The 20,286-nt window shown below is 47.6% G+C and overlaps 1 protein-coding gene across 2 annotated transcripts in view; it reads left to right on the forward strand.

Annotated features, from left to right (window-relative positions):
• The window catches only part of Usp43 (ubiquitin specific peptidase 43), a 66,801-nt gene extending 47,678 nt beyond the window's left edge, over positions 1–19,123 (forward strand). For both annotated transcript variants that reach the window (XM_038327277.1, XM_038327278.1), the window contains exons 13-15: positions 1,361–1,519; positions 3,729–3,893; positions 17,290–19,123. In XM_038327277.1, the coding sequence (XP_038183205.1) occupies positions 1,361–1,519; positions 3,729–3,893; positions 17,290–18,371 (1,406 nt within the window). In that variant the 3' untranslated portion in view covers positions 18,372–19,123. The remainder of the gene's footprint in view (positions 1–1,360; positions 1,520–3,728; positions 3,894–17,289) is intronic.
• The last annotated feature ends 1,163 nt before the right edge of the window (positions 19,124–20,286 follow it).

Genomic DNA, 20,286 nt, shown 5'->3' on the forward strand with positions numbered 1-20,286 from the left:
TGTGGATTTCGAGGTGTGATTAGAAAGCTCTTTTCATGAAGGGCTATGAAGCAGTTGTTCTATGTTGTCTCCCAGGGCTTTTGAGGTTTTAGATTTTCACATTTAAGTCTGTGCTCCGAAGTTTCTTGATGCCCCCCCATATACCCCATGTACCAATTACTACAAGACCATTACTAATTGAAAGGTCCCCCTAATTCCATGAGGCTACGTTTTTGTGTTTGGTTCTATCTCTGGTCTTTGGCTTTTTCTCCTCTCATTGCCCCAAAGTCCCAACCTTAGCTTCCTTGGTCTCCTCAAGACTGACCTGAAGTCACTTGGAGGCCACAATCATCACACAGATCACCAGCATAGACAATGACACTTTGGAGCATCCAGGGGTTTCAGGAACCGTTTTACTGTGTCACAGTGGGCAGCTCCAGGCCTTAAGCTGAGGAGCAAAAACATCACCTAGTGTGCTTTTCAGAATGGCTGTTCTGTGGAGACTGGAGGAGCAATGCAAGTGAGAATTTCAGCCTGAGGTGGTTTCTGAGCCTCAAGAGAGAGTTTGCACTGGGTACTGGCACGGTCTTCTAGAAATAGTTTGGGAGTTCCGTTAGTAAGAACAGCTTTGGGTGGGGTATGGCAAAAGGGGAAAGAAAAAAAAAAGATGAACTCCTGGGTGTTTAGCTGCAATGTGTGAAAAGGTCAGCAAGCTAGAGCCCGAGGAACCTGTCCAGCCCAGGGCCTGGGTTTGCATAATCCGTAAATTTGAAAGGTTGCCTTCCTGCCTTCCTGCCTTCCTTCCTTCCTTCCTTCCTTCCTTCCTTCCTTCCTTCCTTCCTTCCTTCCTTCCTTCCTTCCTTCCTTCCAATAACATTTTAAAGGTGGTAACAACAAGAATAAGACAGATGTAGCCACCTGTGTCCTGTAAGCTTCAGGACCAGTGTGTTTGGGTGCTGCACACTGAGCTTGGAGGGCCAGGGGGAGGGTCTCTGTAGCTGGTTGGAGGCAGTCAGAATGGTGTTCATCTTTCTGTAATGTTGGACTCCAGTCCTTAGGTAGGAAAAGGTATACTAGGATCCCAACCAGGAGTCCCATTTTTCCCTTCCATGCCATTTAGAGATGGGTGAGCGGTGGGTTACATTACTGCCTAGCCTTGTCCCGTGAGACTCTGTGTTAGGGGTGACTGTGCCTGATGAGATGGCATTGAGCACTCGAGTAAGATCTTACTATCTGTGAAACTGCTGTCTTCTGGTTTTCCAGAAATCAATTCTAGCTAAAAATGGGTATTTTTGTCACCCAACTTTAAGCGTGTCCATTTTTGAGTTTTGCTCATGCCTTGGGGCTCTAAGCATTGAACTTGGGGTTTGGTCCTTCGCAGCCTATTGCCGGAACTCCCTGGACGGCCAGTGGTACAGCTACGACGACAGCACGGTGGAGCCCCTGCGAGAGGATGAGGTCAACAGCAGGGGAGCTTACATCCTGTTCTATCAGAAGCGGAACAGCATCCCGCCGTGGTCAGCCAGCAGCTCCATGAGAGGTGTGTGCCACAGCTCAGAGGGGCATGAGGTTTGGAGGTCACGTGAAGAGTTGGAATGTTCTGGGCCAGTGAGATGGCGCGGTTGTAAGGATGCTTACCACCAAGCCTTGGCAACTTTAGTTTGATCCTTGGAACCTGTTCCTGCAGGTGTTCCTCTGACCTCCACACATGCGCTATCGCACCCATGTGCACAGGTGCTTCCCTCCCTCTCTCTGAGTGGCTTGCGTGTTGTGAAGGAACTGGAATGCTCACCTGAGTATCTAGGAAGGTGGACAAGAATCAAAAAAGGAAGCTCTGTCTGCCAGTGTGAAAACAGGGAGTTCTCTATTCCTCAGTCAGTTGCCATGTCAAGAAATGGGGAAAGCGTACATTCCTTTTTAATCTGGGGCGGCTGGTGCACGTGGGAGTCTCACTGAGCCACATGCGATTAGCTGTGGGCCTTGTAAACCTGTGTCAATACTGTTAGAAAGGGAGGGGCAGGTGAGAGCACAGGGCCTTTCGAGAAAGTGTGGCTGCCTAGTGCTTCCCTGCTAAGTGGTTTATGAGCCTCCACGTTGTTTGGAAGTACGGGGAGAAATGTGTAACACTTTTAAGTGATTTGTCACACTCTGAAAAATAGTTATCCTTATTTTGGGGACAAAAGAGCATCACAGATATTCATCAGGACTGGATAGATGTCCCCTCGGGTAAGAGTGCTTGCTGTGTAAGTGTGAGGATTTGTTTTAAAAAAGAAATCTGATCTTGCCTACATATGAACCTCTGATCCCAGCACTGTCAGCAGTGGAGAGCCAGCCTAGCTCCAGGTTCACTAACTAACTCTACTCAAAGGGATAAGGAGGATAGTGATGGATCAGAGTACCCAATGGTTTCCCCTGGGGGGAGTGGTGGATCAGGGTACCCAACGGCTTCCCCTGGAGGAGAGTGATGGATCAGGGTACCCAACGGCTTCCCCTGGAGGAGTGTGATGGATCAGAGTACCCAATGACTTCCCCTGGCCTCTGTGAATTTATAGATACTCACACCTGCACGTACTTTTGTGTATATACCACATGTATACACTGCATTCACACACATATGTTCTCATACTTTCTCTTTACCCCCTTCCTCCTTCCCTTCCTCTTTTCCCTCCTTCTTTTCTTCCCTCCATTCTACACACAGACACACACACACACACGCACACACACACACACTCTAACTACATCTTTTTCCTAATCATTATTGGAAAATAGACAGAGAAAATAAAGAGTCCTCCAGGTTTGAATCAAAACTATCACAAGCCTGCTTTCCATTTTTAGAAGGCAGACATTGAAAGAAGAAAAAAACACTTAGATCCAGGCATGGTTACATATGCCTAAATCTCATCACAGGGGAAGCTGAGACAGGAGGATCATGAGTTTGGGGCCAACCTGGGATACACAGTAAGACCCTTAAGTAATATGCAGTTTAATAATAATAAACCTATTAGAGACGGCCAGAGGGAAGCTAACCTTGATGCCCCTTATGAAGATTTGGCTCCTTTGAACTTGGGGTGTGTTCACTGTGTGTTGTCCTACAGGATCTGGTGCCATGGGTCCTAGGGATAAATGCTATCACTCTGACTATGGTTTTTGCTGTGACTACTAAAATCCTAGACATCTGGCTCTAGAAAAATAATCACATTTAGGAAACCAGAGTTGGCGGCAAATAATTTCATGGAAAACATTTGAATGCACCAAGGAACCATCTTTCCTGTGCTCACTAAACACCGTTGTTCCAAGGGTGTCTCACTGCAGGCTTCTGCACATCATAGTTGAGGGTGTCCCATTGTAGGTCTCACCTAAACACCATGGTTCTGAGGATGTCCCATTGCAGGCTTCTCTGGCCACCTACCACCCCTGCCCCCCGCCTTTTTTTTTCAAGACAGGGAGGGTTTCTCTGTGTAGCCCTGGCTGTCCTGGAATTCAATTTGTCAATCAGGCTGGCCTCGAACTTGCAGAGATCCACCTGCCTCTACCCCCGAGTGCTGGGATTAATGGTGTGCACCACCACCGCCTAACTACTTTTGTTTTTATAGTTCCCCTCTTGTTCTGTTAGTCCAGGGCTGAGGGATAGAGGTCATCTTGGGAATCTTAGGACTGGCCTGGAACCCGGTAGAGGAAGGACTCTGCCCCTACCTGCAGGCTCCTCTGGGATGCGCCAGGTCCAGCTTTCTCCTCTGCTTCTTCTGCAGGCTCCACCAGCTCCTCCTTGTCTGACCATTGGCTCATGAGGCTTGGGAGCTACAACAACAGCACAAGAGGAAGCCTGCTGTCCTGGAGCTCTGCCCCTTGTCCCTCCGTGGCCCGGGTCCCTGACTCTCCTGTCTTCACCAATGGTGTCTGCCTCCAGGACAAGGGTATGTGGTTAGATTGGCTATCTTTTCTTTTCCTATGCTTCTTCATTGTGAAAGTGTTGGCACCTCCTAGCTGTGAACAGAAAGAGCCGGTCCTGACAAGAAGTGTGTCATCTCTTGGGGTCTTCCTACTGCTCACCCGCTTCCCCTCCACCCACAGTAGCCCCTTTGATCCACAAGCTGTACATCAGTGGAGTCAATCAACCACTGATGGAAAATAGAAAAAAGGTCGTCCCTGTACTAAACAGCTGCAGACTCTTCTCTCATCATCCCCCAACCTTCACACTGCATCAGGGATTATGGGCAACTGGGTGGTGACTTAAAGCACACAGGAATGCACAGGAGTATAAAACGCATGGGAGGGTGTGTGTTAGTTACGTACAAACACTGCAACATTTTCTTAGATCCCTATTTGAGCATCTGCAGGAGCTGATACCCATGGTCTCTGAGGAATGACTTTGCATCCCTTTTCTGTTCCCACAGAGCTTGTTATGTCATGGGGCAGACAGTAAACTAAGGCAGCAGCGTGGTTTAAAGCAGGGGCAGAGGTAAAGAGCTAAAAAGTCAGGGAAGGAGATAGCAGAAACCAGGGAGGGGGAGAGGGAGGTACAGAGATCCCTATGTAGTACAGCGAGCAAAGTGACATTGAGGAGGGACCTGAGCAGGGACCGGGTCTCATGCTGTGCAGGAGGCTGGGAATATGTGCATCGCAGGTGCTATGAAAGATGAACATGGCGTGGTGTGAGGAGCAGAAGCCACAGCCTTCGAGCAGAGTGAGGAGGAGGAGGAGGATGGGAAGTGCATGGCACAGCTTATGGTATGCCATTTGGACTTCACCTCAAGTGCTGTGGCTAGTGAGGGAGAATGTGGAGTAGGGCAGTAGTCAATACGGTTTACCTTTATGTTTATTTTATGTGTATGGGTGTTTCGCCTGCCTGTTTGTCTATGCATCACATGTGTGCAGTACCCTCAGACTAGAAGAGGGTGTCAGAGCCCCTGGGACTAAAGTTACAAACAATGTGGGTCACCTAGGGAGGACCATCTAGGTCCTCTAGAAGAGCAACCACTGCCTTAATCACTGAGCCATCTCTCCAGCCCCGGGTTTTTATTTATAGCCTGTCTACTGCATGAAGAATCAATCTGTCCTCAGGGGTGGGCTTGTGTGTCAGGTGGTGCGCCCACGAGGAGATTGTTTATGGTTGAAGATTTGGAAGAATGTATTGGGGACGAGATGGTCAGATTGTGGACAGAACTAACAGAGTTTAGTGGTGTTGGATGCAGCAAAGAAGGAAATGATCCAGGATGCTTTGGCCTTTGTTTAAGGTATAACTAACAATAGGGCTTGTTGTACTGTCTGTAGGATGGGAAAGCACTGGGAAGGAGCAGGGTCAGTTTGGAACGGAGCCGCATACCTTTAGGCATCATGAGAATGACAGGGACTAGAGCTGGAGACTGGAGAGCCACCAGCACACAGGTGGAAGTGAAAGCCACAGGCTGGCTCAGCTCCCCACGGAGATTCTGAAGATAGAAAAGAATGCAGATTCAAGACCAGGCCTGGCAGCTCTACGGTGTTGGGCTTGAGTGAAGGAGAAAGAACTGAGAAAGAGAAGCCAGGACTAGGGGAGCAGCAAGCAGAGGTCATTCCCAGGTGCTGGAAGCTTCGTTCAGAAGGAAAGGGCCAACTGTGTTCAGGACTGAGGGAGGCTGGGAAGAAATGGAAGCCCAGCTGCGGTGCAGGAAGTGACTGCACAGGCGTAAGTCATTTTGCAGCATGGTGAAAGGCCAGTAGCCGTGCAGGAAGCTTGCTTGGCTCAGGGCGAGCTTTTCCTTCGCTGAAAGAGAGCTAGCAGAGCATGCTCACAGGCAGGTGTCCTCCCTAATGGAGAAACTGCGGGAAAACAGGGACAGGATGGTTACAGAAACCAGTCCTAAAACAAGAACTCAGTGTGTTGGGAGCAGTGAGACCCCAGATCCTGAAAATTTCTTGTAATCCCCTGATCTGAGTGCCTACAGCTGCTCTGAGCACGAGACCTTCAGGAGTTCCTGATGGCAGGAGAGTGGTTTCTGGTGGATTTGGCTGGGGCGTGGCTATCTCTATATAATCTACCCCTGAACACAATAAAGGGGGCATTCTTGGGGAATTCAAGGATGACCCGTGTCTCTGTCTGTATGTATTTGTGTATTTTAACCTCCAGCCCCTTGCCCGAAGCTCGGTAACTGGGTAATAGTGCACAGAGCGCAGACACGGGGGCGCGGTGCACGGCACAGTGTGTGGGTGGCTGTGTCTCTCTGTACATGGGTGTGTGTATCTGTGTAGGTGTGTTTCCTTCGGCAAAGAACAGTGGTCAAATATTTAAATTTCCAGTGGGGCGTGGAGACTCACACCTTTAATCCCAGCACTTGGGAGACAGGGGCAGGTGGCTCTCAGTGAGGTCAAGGCCAGCCTGGTCTACAGAGTGAGTTTTGGGGCACCCAGGGCTACACAGAGAAATCCTGCCTCAAAACAAACAAACAAATAAATAAAATTTCAGGTTTTATTTAGTTCCTAATTTAGGTTATAATATAAAAATCTTAGTATAAATGTTTTACAACTATAAATATCACAGCTATAGAAACATTAAGCTAGCATTTCTGTTTGTGGCATTAAGATGTATACTTGTGATGCACTTTGTCATGTATGAGCATATACATTAGCAGTGCATATTCTATAAAGCATGCAGATAGTTTTACTAATGTACTACTAATAAATATGTATAGTAGTCATGTGTGCACATCTGATGAATTATCATAATGCGGACATATTCATGTGCTAGATTAAGACATAGAGAGTTCTGTGTTGGAGGTGTGGCTCAGTGGCAGAACACTTGCCTACTGACACCAAGGAGGAAGGAAGGAAGGAAGGAAGGAAGGAAAGAAGGAAGTAAGTAAGGAAGGGGAGGGAGGGAGGGAGAGAGGAAGGAAGGAAGGTGAAGGAGGGAGGGAGGAAGGAAGGAAGGAAGGAAGGAAGGAAGGAAGGAAGGAAGGAAGGAAGGAAGGAAGGGAGAAGAGCAGGCAAGCAGAAAGGTGACTGGTTCTGGAATTCTCCTTCCTCATACCTGTCTCATTCACGGCTTCCCACTCTCCCAGGATCTATGCCACGTTAGTTTTACTGTGTTAAGTAAAAGATGGACAGGTGCCAACTGTGACACACCCGTTGGACTTTATTCCCAGCACAGTGAGTAGCTATTGGAGAGTTTGGAGCAGGCTATCATCAGTCTGGTTTATATTTTAAAATGTATGTTTACAGAGATGAATTTTACCTGTGAAGCCATATGGCGTGCAGACTTTTGGTTTGGCTTGTTTTGTTTACCCTGTTCTTGTGAGGTGCCTCTGGCATACATAGCAGTGGGTTGTCCTTCTCTTTTATTTATTTTACTAGTAAATAAAATCAACTCAGAGATGCAGAGTTCTCTGTGCAGAAGTTAGCTTACGTGTGTGAGAGGAGGAGACTAAGAGCAAAGGCAGGGATTAGGAAAGAGTGTACAGGGTGAGCAGAGCCTGGTGTAGAGCCAGCCCCGGAGAAATCTGGCCTGCTTCTCAAAGTGTCTTGAATGAGTACGGGTTTTCAGTTTCTGAGAAACCAGTGGATTTTTTGTAAGTCCATGCAGTTTCTCTGTGGAACCCGCACGGTGGGTTGTCTCTGGATGGCATCTGCTCCTTGGCAAATGGCACTATCTCCCTTGTCAGTATTTCCCACATTGTTCCGATAGGTCACTTTTTATTTTACTGTGGCAGATTTAGGCACTGTCTCCAGTTTGGAGTTATCATCAATGCTATCCGTTGAGCGTGCTTAATGTGAAAATCCCAAGTGCTTGAGAATATAAAAGTTCTTACTAATATGATGCCACTATCAGTTGAAAATTTTACACCATGAAATCTTATCTTGTGCACTAATAGGAATATTACATAAAATTGCCTTTACTCTTATGCATGAAGTATACTTGATGCATGAGGGTTTTGTGTTTAGACGTGGGTTCTATCTCTAGGAAACCACCATATTCTACCTATTCCAACATCTGAAGAGATTTGAAACCTTCCACACTCTGGCCCCAACCACTTTGGATGGGGGATAGCACCCGTGCCACTGTGAGATTCGAACTCATGTCTTCTGCTGTACACATGCCTGTGTTTCCGTTGAGTCTATACCAAGGGGTGGAATTGCTGGGCCATGGTATATGTGCCCACTTGCCAGCTGCTTCTTTCCATGTACTTTAGTCATTGTTGCTGAGAACCCAGCACAGTCCCTGGCACATCCCAGAGTTCCAGGAGATACTAGTGAGTGGGCCAGTGTGATGACGAAGTCTTCAAGATGCCCTCTGGTTTGTAGTTTGAGTCATAGCTCGTGAGTTTACTCCCCCGCATCTGGCATTTGGGGCTTCTACCATTTCACCATCAGATGGAATGCTGCAGGAGTGTGTATGTGTGTGTAATGTGAACTTGTCCAAGTCCTTAGAGTTCACTCCCATGGGACTGAATTGAATGCAGTGGGTTCTGTCTTGCTTTCGCCAGGTAGGTATTTCTTATTCTCTTACACTGTCCCTGCTGCACCTTTGGGAGAGTGCCTGTAAACGAGAGGCTCTTCCAGCCTGCGCATTCCTGCTGGTTCTGCTTGTGATAAGTCATTGATTCATCCCAGCCCCGTCGAAAGGCATGGCACCATGGGCCGCCTCTCTCCCAAGGGGAAATGTTTTGGTCACCCTTCCATGAGGAGGCAGCTCCAAAGAGTGATGCAGCTTTTCAGAGAAGTGGCAGGCATGGCCTAAGACGCTGTGGAGACAGACAGCAGCAGTGCAGGAGTGACAGCTGTGCCCCAGGCTCCTCCTACTGTCCATTAAGGCATGTGCCCAGAAATGGTCCTGTTAGTAAAGAATCATGGAATGTACAGGAGTGTAAAATGCACAGGAGGGTGTGTGTCAGTTTCGTACAAATACCACACTTCTATGAGATTTGAGCATCCAAGGAGCTGAGCATCTGCAGGAGCCGATCCTCCATGGACTCTGAGGAACGACTCTACATCCTTTCTCTGTTCCCACAGAGCTTACATGTCAGCAGCCATCTGCGAGAAACACAGATGGCCCAGGAATGTCATCCTTCCGGGAGTTCTGGCTGTGGGATGCTGGGATGACACTTTACACCTAAAGGAGTGGGTCAGTGTCCTGGCTAATTCTGTGTCAACTTGACACAAACTATGGACATCAGAAAAGAGGGAACCTCGATCGAGAAAATGCCTCCAGAAGACCAGGCTGAAAGCAGACAAGCCTGTAGGGCATTTTCTTAATTAGTGATTGATGGGGTCGGGCTCAGCCCATGATGGGTGGAGTCATCACTAGGTTGGAGGTTCCAAATGCTCTAAGAAAGCAGGTCGAGCAGGCCATGAGGAAGGAGCAAGCCAGGAAGCAGCATCCCTCTGTGGCCTCTGCATCAGCTCCTGCCTCCAGATTCTTCCCCTATTAGAGTTCCTTCCTTGACTTCCTTCACTGATGGCCTATGGATATGCACGTGTGAGGCAAATAAACCTGTCCTCCCCGACTTGCTTTTGGTCATGGTGTTTATCATGCAGTAGTGACCCTGATTAAGACAAGAGTGTTACAGGGTTTATAACTAACAGAACTGGGGGGGGGGGGGATCTGAGAAGAAGGTGCTATTCAGCTGAGGGAATATAAAAACACTTTAATTTCATAATAACTGGAAGATGCGACTATTAAAAAAAGAAGAAGTTCTTCCCAGAGACCCTTGTGAATAAAGGGCCCTGGGACTTAGGTTCCCCAACTTGTCAGGACAGGTCCTCCTGCAGGTAATGTCCTCTGTGGCTTTTCTTGGGTGTCAGAGGCTTCAGTATGTCTTATTCCTTTCCAGATTTTCCAGACAGTATTTTATTTCAGCTTACATATTCCCTTTTTGATGGTATCTGGGAGTTTCAAGTATTCAAGACTGTGTGGTCACCTTTTTATTCTTTGTTTCTAATTTGATGAGTTATGGTCCAAGAATGAGCTTTTCAAGTTACCTTCTTTTGTGATAAAGACCATTTTGTTATTTTATAAGTGTCTATGTACATATAAATTAGATGTAGTCTTTCCGAAGGCTCAAGTACTTTGTGACATATGCGATATTAAGTACTGAGTGCTTTATTCAGCCCCCCTCTGTCCTTAAATGCATCTCTTTTTGTTATTGTTGTTTTGCTTTGTGAAAGTATTACAGCCTAGGCTGGTCTTGAACTCACTACTCAGCCAAGGATTTTTTTTTTAATCCTGAATTTCTGATCCTCCTGCCACCATCTCCCAAGTGTTGGCTTTACCAGTATGAGCCACTGAGTCCGGCTTTAAACTCACCTCTGACTATGCAGGAAATCCATTGAGGTCCTCTGCGGAGGTGGGCTTTGACCATGTACTCTGTAAACGTTTATAATTGTTACCTTATGTTGTGAGCTGTTGTTAGTAGGTGTCTGAAAGCTCATGACTATTGGATCTTTTTTTTATGAAGTGTGCTTTTTATCATTGTAATTGTTCTTTATTGCTCTCTGGTTTTAACCATAGACTCCACATTGATAATTTGTCTCTTCTTTTTGTCCACACTTGCCTAATATTTGCTTCTGCCCTTTTTTTTGCTTTCTTTTTTAGTTCATTTTAAGTGGCTTTTGGCAAATAGATTGCTGTTTAAAAATTTATTTTCATTATGTATATTAGTATTTTGCACATGTGTGTGTGTACTACATGTATGCATTACCACTAGGTGCCAGAAGAGGGCGTTACATCCCCTGGGACTGGATGATGGTTAGGGTGTCATGTGACTGTTGGGGATCAAACCCTGGTCCTCTACATGAGCAAACTCATTACTGACCTTTTAGCTCCTAGCCCTTCCCCCTTTTAAGGTAAAAAATAAAGAGCTACTTTTTTTGTTGTTGTTTTCAGTGCTGTTCTGTGAGGTAAAATCCAGCACCTCATGCATACTAGGCCACACTGTGCTGCTGAGCCCCATCCACAAAGCAATCCACTGGGAGGGAGGGAACCGAGTGCAGTGTTGTGGTACAATGTTCCTTGCTGGTGTTCTTCCTTTCCTGCTCCCTCATCTTGGTTGACTTGGTTGCTGTTTGCTTCCTTTTCTAATTAATTTGCAGATTCTGCCTTTCTTCTCCCCTTGTTACTGTCTCCTTTCTCGCTGTTTGCAATCAATCACATTTCCCTGCCATTAGGAGGCCCTGAGAAACCAGCTGTTTCCTGCCGGGCATTCTGTTTCATCTTTGCCTTCTCTCTTTACTCCAATAACCAGGTTGTGCTTCCGCGGCCCCCTCCCCACTGACTTTCCTCCCACAGGGAGAGCTTTGAAACCCTTTATGCCTCTGCTCTGTTGGGGAAGTACACTCCTCCCTCACTTCAGATGTACATTTCAGAGTACTGTTAGAATCCCTGCCCCATGCACCCCGACTTAAGATGACCTTCTGAGACTGCCTGGCTGTCCCGAGGAGGGAGGGCAGCTGATGGAATGCAGGGGCTGAGATGCACCGGGCTCTGTGTTTGTCTTATCTGCCCTCTGACCTGAGATCTCTGCTCTGTCAGTGTTTGTTGGCCCTTCAGGCATGCCAGCTCTAAATCCTTGCTCAGCCAGAAATTCTTCCTTTCGCCCCAGTGGGTGGCAGCCTGGCGGGCCTGGGGCTCTGCTCTGGTTGCAATCTTTTACTTTCGGCGTCTTTGCTAATTTCCCACGCTCTCCTTGCCCCTGGGCGGCAGGTGAGAAACCCAGACTGTTCTTTTTCACGTGAGTGTCTCCTGTTCCTTCTGGCTGGAAGTTTTTAAGATTCTCTCTTTGACCTTGGAGTTGAGAAATTCTAGCACAGGCCTGGGTATTCAGCCCCACCCCGCCATCAGGTGCCTTTCCTTCTACACACTCAAGCCTTTCTTTTGACATTGTCTTGTGTTTCCCTCAATTTATTGTGTCTCTTGCCTTCAGATTCCTCTGGTTGTTTGTTGTGGCTCCTGGCCCCTCACTCCCCTTGTGGTTTGTGTCTCTGCCATTTTGTTCTGTGTGTAGAAGTGTCCAGTCTTTTAAACTTTGTGACATTTTCACCTACAAATGTGCTGGATCATATTCCTATCTGTCCTGGGACAGGTACAGGCTGCGGTTAGACACACCTGCTGCGGTGAGAGATGATTCTTTTCTGTTTTCTTTCTCCTCCCTCACAGGACTCTCAACACCTGTGGGCTGGAGGGCTGGCCCCATGAGCTAGAGAGCTGGCCCCACAGGCTGGAGGTGTGGTCCCAGGCTACAAGCCTTCAATTTGTCCTTTGGGCTTTCATTCCTGTGGGTCACACTTTTCAGCCCCTGATGCCCTTTGCCCCTTCCTCAAGGTCATTGATTGTTCTGCTAGGTTTCATTAGGAGCTGCTCACTTGGTTTTGTTTTGCTTGTTGTTGTTTCTCATACTCGGTTGCTGGACCCTCTTTGTTGTCATTTCTACTGGGGGCAGGCTCTCGCTACCGAGGGATGTATAATCTCTGAGTTTCCTGAGCAATGGGGCTGTAGGTCTGAGTCACCACACCCAATTGGACCCTGCTGTCACTTTTTCTGTTTCTGCCCACAAGGCTCTGCTCTTCCCTCTCTAGATTGGAGTAATTTGGGGGGTGAAGAAGAGATGGTGACTTTGGCTCCCAAGGGTTGGTGGTGTCACATCCAGCCCTTCTCTTGCCCAACTTTGTCCACCTGGATCAGTCTCAGAGGAAGATGAGAGCCCTGGCTCGTCTGTATACTGCTGCCTCGGCTTCTAAGGGACCCAGGGAAGTTTGGGGTCAGCCTTGTTCTAGGTTGCCCTCCACACAGAAGTGGTTGCCAGGCCATCAAGAGGCACAAACGCAAAATGTGAATAGTCCATCTAGGAACAAGGAGTGCTGAAGTTGTTTTTGACATTGGAAGATGGAGACAGAGATCTCCAAATAAGGACTGGGGCTCTGATGCTGGGCTGGATGCCTCTAGCACATGCTCCTTTCTCCTGTGCTCCAGCTCTGGATGCCTCTAGCACATGCCCCTTTCTCCTGTGCTCCAGCTCTGGATGCCTCTAGCACATGCCCTTTTCTCCTGTGCATCAGCTCTGGTCTCTCTGCTGCTTACCTGAGCCAGCAAGGTCACTCCTGCCCCAGGGCCTTTGCACCTGCTGCCCCTGCAGTCTGGAGCCTGCCTTCCTCAGATCTCCTCCCGATTCCCTTCATCTCTCGTGTCTTTCACTTAGGTCTCTCGAATATTGCTCATAATTCATGCAGTGCCCTCTTTTTCCCCTAACCGTGCTTTATTCATTGCAGCCGTTACTAATGTATTACTCGATAGCTTAGGTTTTTGCTTTTTGTCAAATCCTAAGAGCCCAGCCACTTCCTACTTGAATTTTTGTTGTGTTTTTGAGACAGGTTCTCCCTATGTAACCCTGAGTGGCCCGAAACTTGGCCTTCCTCCATCTCACAGATTCACCTATCTCTGTCCTGAGTGTTGGTTCATATTTGTATTTTTTTCTTCAAGCACTAAGAAATAATCTTTCGTGTACAGTTGGCTTTTATTAACTGTTTTGGAGATGAATCAATGATGGGTGGATGATGAGATGCACTGGAAGCCCTTAGGGGATTGGAAGGATGTGACCCATTGAAGATGAGCCAAGATGGGGAGAAGAGACCCTAAGGCCCCTGCCCCACAGCACAGAGTAACAGCTTGCAGTTCACATCACTAGCCAAGGAGCAGAAGTGACACAAGAATTAAGGTGGTCACACGTGGACAGGAGCAGAGGTGGCATCCCTTGGAGCAACTGCTCTGAGTTGGGGGCTGTATCCATCAGCAGAACAGATGCCACCTGTACCACAGAGGGTTCCTGTAGACCTGAGAGGATCATTGTGTCTGCTGCAGAGTGTGTACAACCGCCTGGAAGATGCAGCTTAAAATTGTAGTCCTTAGGCTGAAGGGGTGCCCCCCCCATGGGCGGAGGCATGGCTTTGTGGGCTGGAAGGGTGGTCCCGTGGGCCAGAGGCAAGACCCTGTGGGCTGGAGGGGTGGTCCCGTGGGCTGGAGGGATGACCCATGGTCTGAAAAGTTCCGAGGCCTGAAGGCAAGGCTCTGTGGTTAAGAGCATTTGCACTTTTTGCAGAGGACCCGGGTTCAGCTCCCTGCACCTACATGGCCACTCAAGTCTATCTGTAACTCCAGTTTCAGGGGTCTGACTCCCTTTTCTGACCTCCACAGCCCCAGGCACAAACATGGAACACATGTACGTGGAGAAAAACACACATACAATAAAAATAAATATTAAAAAAAGTAACTATCGGTCCTTTGTGATCCTTAGGCTCCCTGGATCCCACCATTCTTTCTAGCACCCTGCTCTCCCTAAGAGCCATCTCCCAGAGGAAGGGCTTGAGTACTGGGAAAGAGGGGGTATGCTTGGTCCGCGAGCGAGTGGTAGCCCTGTGGGTGCTTGCTGCTTTTTCTCTGCTTATGCCATTTATTTCTATTTCTCCAAGGCTCTCCATCCCTGCCCACCTCGGATCCTGTTATGGGCAATAAATAGATGAAAGGACAAGCAGGGTGCTTCTTCCCAAAAAGAGGTGAACTGAAGGGGTCCTTTGGGTGTCTGTAATGTGGGTTGCTGTCAGCCCTGGCCCAGGGCCCTTTCACACCAGGAAGAAGAGAACGGTGGTTATTTACAGCAGCAACCAGGTCTTCTCGCCACCTGCCAGGGCTTAGGCCACTCCACCCGGTGAAGGTTGAAAAGCCGCAGCTTTGTCCTCCTGATGCAAAACGTCCCTCTCCCCCCTTCTAAGGGCCGAGGATGAGGAACAAGGAGACTGCACACGCACCTCCACCTCCAGAACCGTGTTTCATCTTTCCCCAGGTGTGGGGAATTCAATGGCCGAGCCACAAGGTCAATGCGAACCGAAATGACAAAGTATTTTGGGTGGAATTGGGTCTATTCCTGGGCAATATAAAAATTTCTCTAAAGGAAAAGGTATTAAAAATGACATATGAAAACCCCAGCAGCTGACATCCCCGTGGAACCTCTGATATCTGTGTGTGGCTGCTCCCTGTGGGCCTGCTTTCTCAGCTGCCGGGCAGATGTGTACTGGTGCGTAGATTCCTGTCCCAGCATGCTCTGTGACCTTATCTCTCGCTGACCTCACACCTGTGTGCGCCCGAATCTCAGAACCTCCCTACATGGGCGTTTTGTGGCAAAAGTCCTTGATTGTCTTCAGAGCTGGTCTCTGTCATAGCTCTTTGGAACTGCTGTAATAGAAATAGGCAGGCAGGGGCCTTCCCGTGACCAAAATGTACTCCTCATGACTCTGCAGGATGGGGTCAGGGGCCGGGTAGGTTGCGTTATGGGAGAGTCAGAGAGAGCCCTGGTCTTTCTTACCTCTTCTGACAAGGACACTCTTCTGAAGCCTCACTTCTTGTGGCATGACCTTGGGGGTTAAAGTTTCCACTTGTGAAATGGGAGGGGTCTAAGCCTTCAGCCCCTAACACGCCTAGTCCAGAAATAGCTATATATTGTCAGCAGCCGGCCGTGAGCACCAGTGCCACGCTTTGGTACTTGACTGACAAGCACATAGCCCACATGGAACAGGGGCAGACATGTGGGCTGTCCAAGTCAGGCATCAAGCAGTTCTGGCAGTACAAGGATGATGGTGACCCTTCTTTGGGAAGCATGGCTGAAAGCTTTCTCTGTCCTGCTGTTCCCCCTGGACCGGTTTCTCTCTACCAGCCTGTTCCCAAAGCCACTTATGAAGTAACCATTCTGAGGCTTAATATTAATTACATACTCTTTGACCTATTAGTTCAGGCTTCTTATTAACTAACTCTTACATCTTAAATTAACCCATTTCTATTTTATATTTTGCCATGAGGCTTGTGAATTTTTTTTACCCCTTGATTCTTGGGTGGCTACCTGGCATCTCCCCTACTCTGCCTTTCCTCTTCTACCTCTGCTTGAAATTTCAGCCTTGCTCTATTGTGTTCTGCCATAGGCCAAAGTAGCTTCTTTATTAACCAATGGTAATAAAGCATGTTCACAGCATACAGAGGGGAATCCCACATCAGGAAAGGCACGTGATGTCAATCATGTATGTTCCCTTTAGAATGGCTGAACTGTAGAAAAGAACTTGTGTGTGTATTTGCAAGTTGGATCATGATGCCTTCTTAGAGTCTAAATATCTTACTTAAAACTACATAACAAAAGCACTAGCTATTTGCAGGTAATTGCAAAATACAATAACATACAAAATGCCACTCTATAGGCAGAAGTTTCTTGTCCCAACCACCTAGTCCCAAATAACCACTCAGGCTTATATTAATTGTAAATGCTTGGCCAATAATAGCTCAGGCTTATTACTAGCTAATTTTTACATTTACATTAACTCATATTTCTATCTATATTTTGCCACATTGCTCAAGGATTGCTAACCTCATTTTCTACACATCCTGCCTGTCCAGCCCCTGGCTGGCATCTCTCTCAACTCTGCCCCTCCTCATCTAAGTTCTCAGTTTGATTGTTCCACCTAACCTTATCCTGCCTGGCTATTGGTCCAACAGCTTTTATTATTAATCAGTGAGAGGAATATATATTCACAGCATACAGAATAATTATCCCACAGCACAACTCTGATAAAACGAAGCCTATAATTACTTTGTTTTCTTTTGGGCTCACTGTGAGATGTGTGACATTCTTACATTTTAAAGTACAAGTAATTATGACTCAGTTTGAGAGACATTTGCTAATCATTCTGTCCATAGACATAGTTAAAGATGGATGATAATGATGTTAGATCTCAGGGCAGCTGACTTGAGGGAACCCCTCAGTGATCTGGCTGCAGGGCACGTGGACATAGTCAGCCCTCAACATGTAGGATTCCCTATCTACTGATTCAGTAACTGCAGGTGTGTGTGTGTGGGGGGGGGCTGTACTAAACATGCCCAAACATTTTTTCTTGTGATTACTCCCTAAGTGATATAGCTTGACAGTTGTTTACATGGCATTTGCTGTGTGTTTGTCTCATAAACAATCTAGAGAAGAATTAGTCTACAGAAGGTTATGTATGGCTTATGTGCACACCCTCTGTTTTATAGAAGAGGCTTATTCATCCACAGGTTTTGCTATTGCTGGGGTCCTGGCAGCAATCCTCTGTGGATACCATATCCCTTCTTTTCCCATGGCTTTCCCTGTGGTTTTAAATGTGTACATGTATTCTGTGGATAGTGGATGAAACCATCGACGGCAGGAACTCTGTGTGCCTGGCTCATGCTATAGTTGCTGTGGCCAGCCCTGCACCTTGACACATCATTGCTTGATGACTGGCACTGCACAAACCCCTATTAGGTGTTCACAGTCTCTGTGTCTCTTTCAGGAGGGGTTGAATCCAAGCCTTTGGTTCGGGGTGTTGGTGGCCGAAGTATTAGCATAAAGACACCTCCTGCTTCCCGATCCAGGCATGGGCCCTTCAAGACCATGCCGTTGAGATGGTCCTTTGGACACAGGGAGAAACGGCCTGGGGCATCTGTTGAGCTGGTGGAGTACCTCGAGTCCAGACGAAGACCCCGGTCCACCAGCCAGTCCATTGTGCCGCTGTTGACACGTGCTGCTGGCGGGGATGAGAAGTCAGCTTCGCCTAGGCCAGATGGCACCCTTCCTGATAAAAGTGAAGACAGTGGTCGAGACATCAGTCAAGAAGCAACCAGGGTGCCCCTTTCCTCGTGCCACCTCAACCACCATCCAGCCCTGGGATCCTTAGATGATGGTCTGAACACAGCCAGGACACGAACAGGAAATGCAAATCAGGATATCAAACTCCCCAAAAAGTTTGACCTGCCCCTCACCGTGATGTCCTCAGTGGGGGATGAAAAACAAGCCCGCCGCCCTGAGGGCCAGAAGATGACAACCTGGAAGGGAAGTGGTCAGGTGGGCAGCCAGAGTAGCCCACCTTCCCCCTCCACTGGGTTGCTCAGAAACTTTAAGGACAATGGCACAGGTACCTTACCCAAGATGAAGGCTAGGGCTGCTCTGGAGGAAAGGGCCTCTGACAAAGACAAGGGACAGGGGACGTTCACTCTTCTGAAGTCTGTGTTTTGGAAGAAAGAGCACAAGAAGGCTGTCAGGGCTGAGAGCTTCCCAACAGCACCCCCAGTCTCCCTGGTGAGTGACGGGCTGAGCCCTGCCATGAATGAGCAAGCTCGAGGCTCATCCCCTGCCCTCAGGATTCGAGAGAGCCCAGCCCGGAGCCTGGGCTACCACATGGAGAGGGACATCAGATCTGCACCCGGTTCTCTTCACCTCCCCCGCAAAGCCAGCAGGCCCCCTAAAGCCAGTATGGCTGGCACCTCACAAAGGACCATTCCTGGGGAACAGAATTCTTATGGCACCTTGCAGAGGGTGAAATACCACACTCTTTCCTTAGGTCGGAAGAAGTCCTTACCCGAGTCCAGCTTCTGACGGAACATTTAACATTTCAGTACTGTGTGAAGCTGGCATTCCCAGGTTGTGCCCTGGGGATCTGCAGGAAGCCTGTGTCCATAGTGGATTTTCTAGAATCCAGTTGACTTGTGATGTCTAAAAGAAAAAAAAAAGCTTGGTCTCTTTAACTGGACTTCCAGCCCCTCGTGTCCCAATAACTCAGTGTCAAATTGGTTGGGTTCCCGTTGGTGGATTTTGGTCAGCCTGGCCAGTAGACTGCTGCTGAGCTCAAATTAGCACTACAAGCTAAAACCGGTATTTAGTATATGTAAGTTGAGGGCAAGCATAGCTCTACTAAAAAGACTTTGTGGTGTCATGTTGAATACTCACCAGCTGGCTTGCTCCTAACTTTATGTTCCACTTCCACCTTCCTCCCCCTCTTCCTCCTTCCCTCCCTTCTTCCCATCTTCCCCCCCTTCCTTTACTTTCTTTTCTTAATAAAGGGCTTGTAAGGAACATCTTTTCCTTTCATGCTTATCTTGGATAAGTGTCAAAGATGCCAAGAAATGAAAAGATGAGAGTGGCAGTGGAGGTAAGAGCCTGTGAGAGGCGGGAGAGAGATGGTTGATGTTTTAGGAGAGTATTTAATATATGGCAAGATAATTGTATTACAGCTTTTCAAGGTATTTTAAAAAGATAACTATTTTGATACTAGAATAAAAAGTTTTTTTTTAAAAAAAAATGTGAGTTTGAGATCTATGCACAATTTTAATAAAATTGTGTCTGTGACACCTGTGGTCGGCTGCCTGCATTACTGAAGTGTGAGAAGTGACTCACTTCATTCCTGTGCAGTCACAGCTTGTTGCTATCTATCAGAAAGTAATTGCCTGTGTTCTTTCTGAAATTAAAAAAAAAGCTCTTAAAATTATTTATGTCTCCATCTTTCCTTTTCTTTCCTTCATTTAAGAATATTTTAGATTTGTGTATATTTTTGAGGTAGTCATACTCTCTAGCCCATACTGGTCTTGTACTCTTGGTAATCCTCTTGCCTCAGCCTACTAAGGATTGTAGGTGTGAGCCACCGTGTGTAGCTTTTGACTTGGGTTTCTGAAGGCCAAGTCTCTGGTTTCTTTGTCTCTCTGGAGGGCTCAGACTCCTCAGCACCTGTGAGTCAGAGGCTGCCTAGTGAGCCTTGTGCTCGCGTGTGTTTCTCCGTGTCTGCCTGGGCTTCCAGACCTGTTTTAGGAATACCGTAGAGTTTCCTACAAACACTGCAAAGCCAAGACTCAGGCCTGGGGCCAACAATGGCTCATTGGCGGCCTCTCAGGTAAGCATTCTCTGGAGTAGCTTTCTTTCTCCTGCGATATTTCTTCACGATGCCTGGCCACAGGAATGCAGTCTCCCCGAGACCACAGTGTGGGTTGTTGCATGTCTCTGCAGCATCTTTTTTTTTAATCAGAAAGAATGGGATCCCTTCTTTTTCCCAGTGAGAAAGACAATTTGCCTTTCATCTACGTAGCAGTTGCCAGATAGAACTAACATAATCAAGAAGCTGAAAGACCCAGCTACCTGACCCCCGAGGGCTACAAGCTCCCTAGCAGGCTTGTGTGTTTACAGTATAACAGCAGCCCATGTTTCTTCAAGTCTTAAATTGCCGCACATGGGCAGTGTGGTTGTGACTGATTAGTTACTCAAGGTGATAGGAGTTTAGGAGTCTTTCTACCTGATTTAGTCTCCTCTGTTGCCCCTCAGAGCAATTGATTTCTACACCAAGCCCAGTCTACTCTTTGCTCCCTAAAATTGTGTCGTAACTCAGGTCTGTACCGGGGTCTCCCCCGCTGATCTCTGGGATTATGAGAGGGTCCCAGGTGTTAGCAATGTTCTCTGATTGATGCACTACACACTGGCGTTTACTCTAGACTCAAACAACTTCAGGATTTAGAAAGAGGCAGTG

Source organism: Arvicola amphibius, chromosome 4 (genome assembly GCF_903992535.2).
Source record: "Arvicola amphibius chromosome 4, mArvAmp1.2, whole genome shotgun sequence".
Taxonomy (NCBI): domain Eukaryota; kingdom Metazoa; phylum Chordata; class Mammalia; order Rodentia; family Cricetidae; genus Arvicola; species Arvicola amphibius.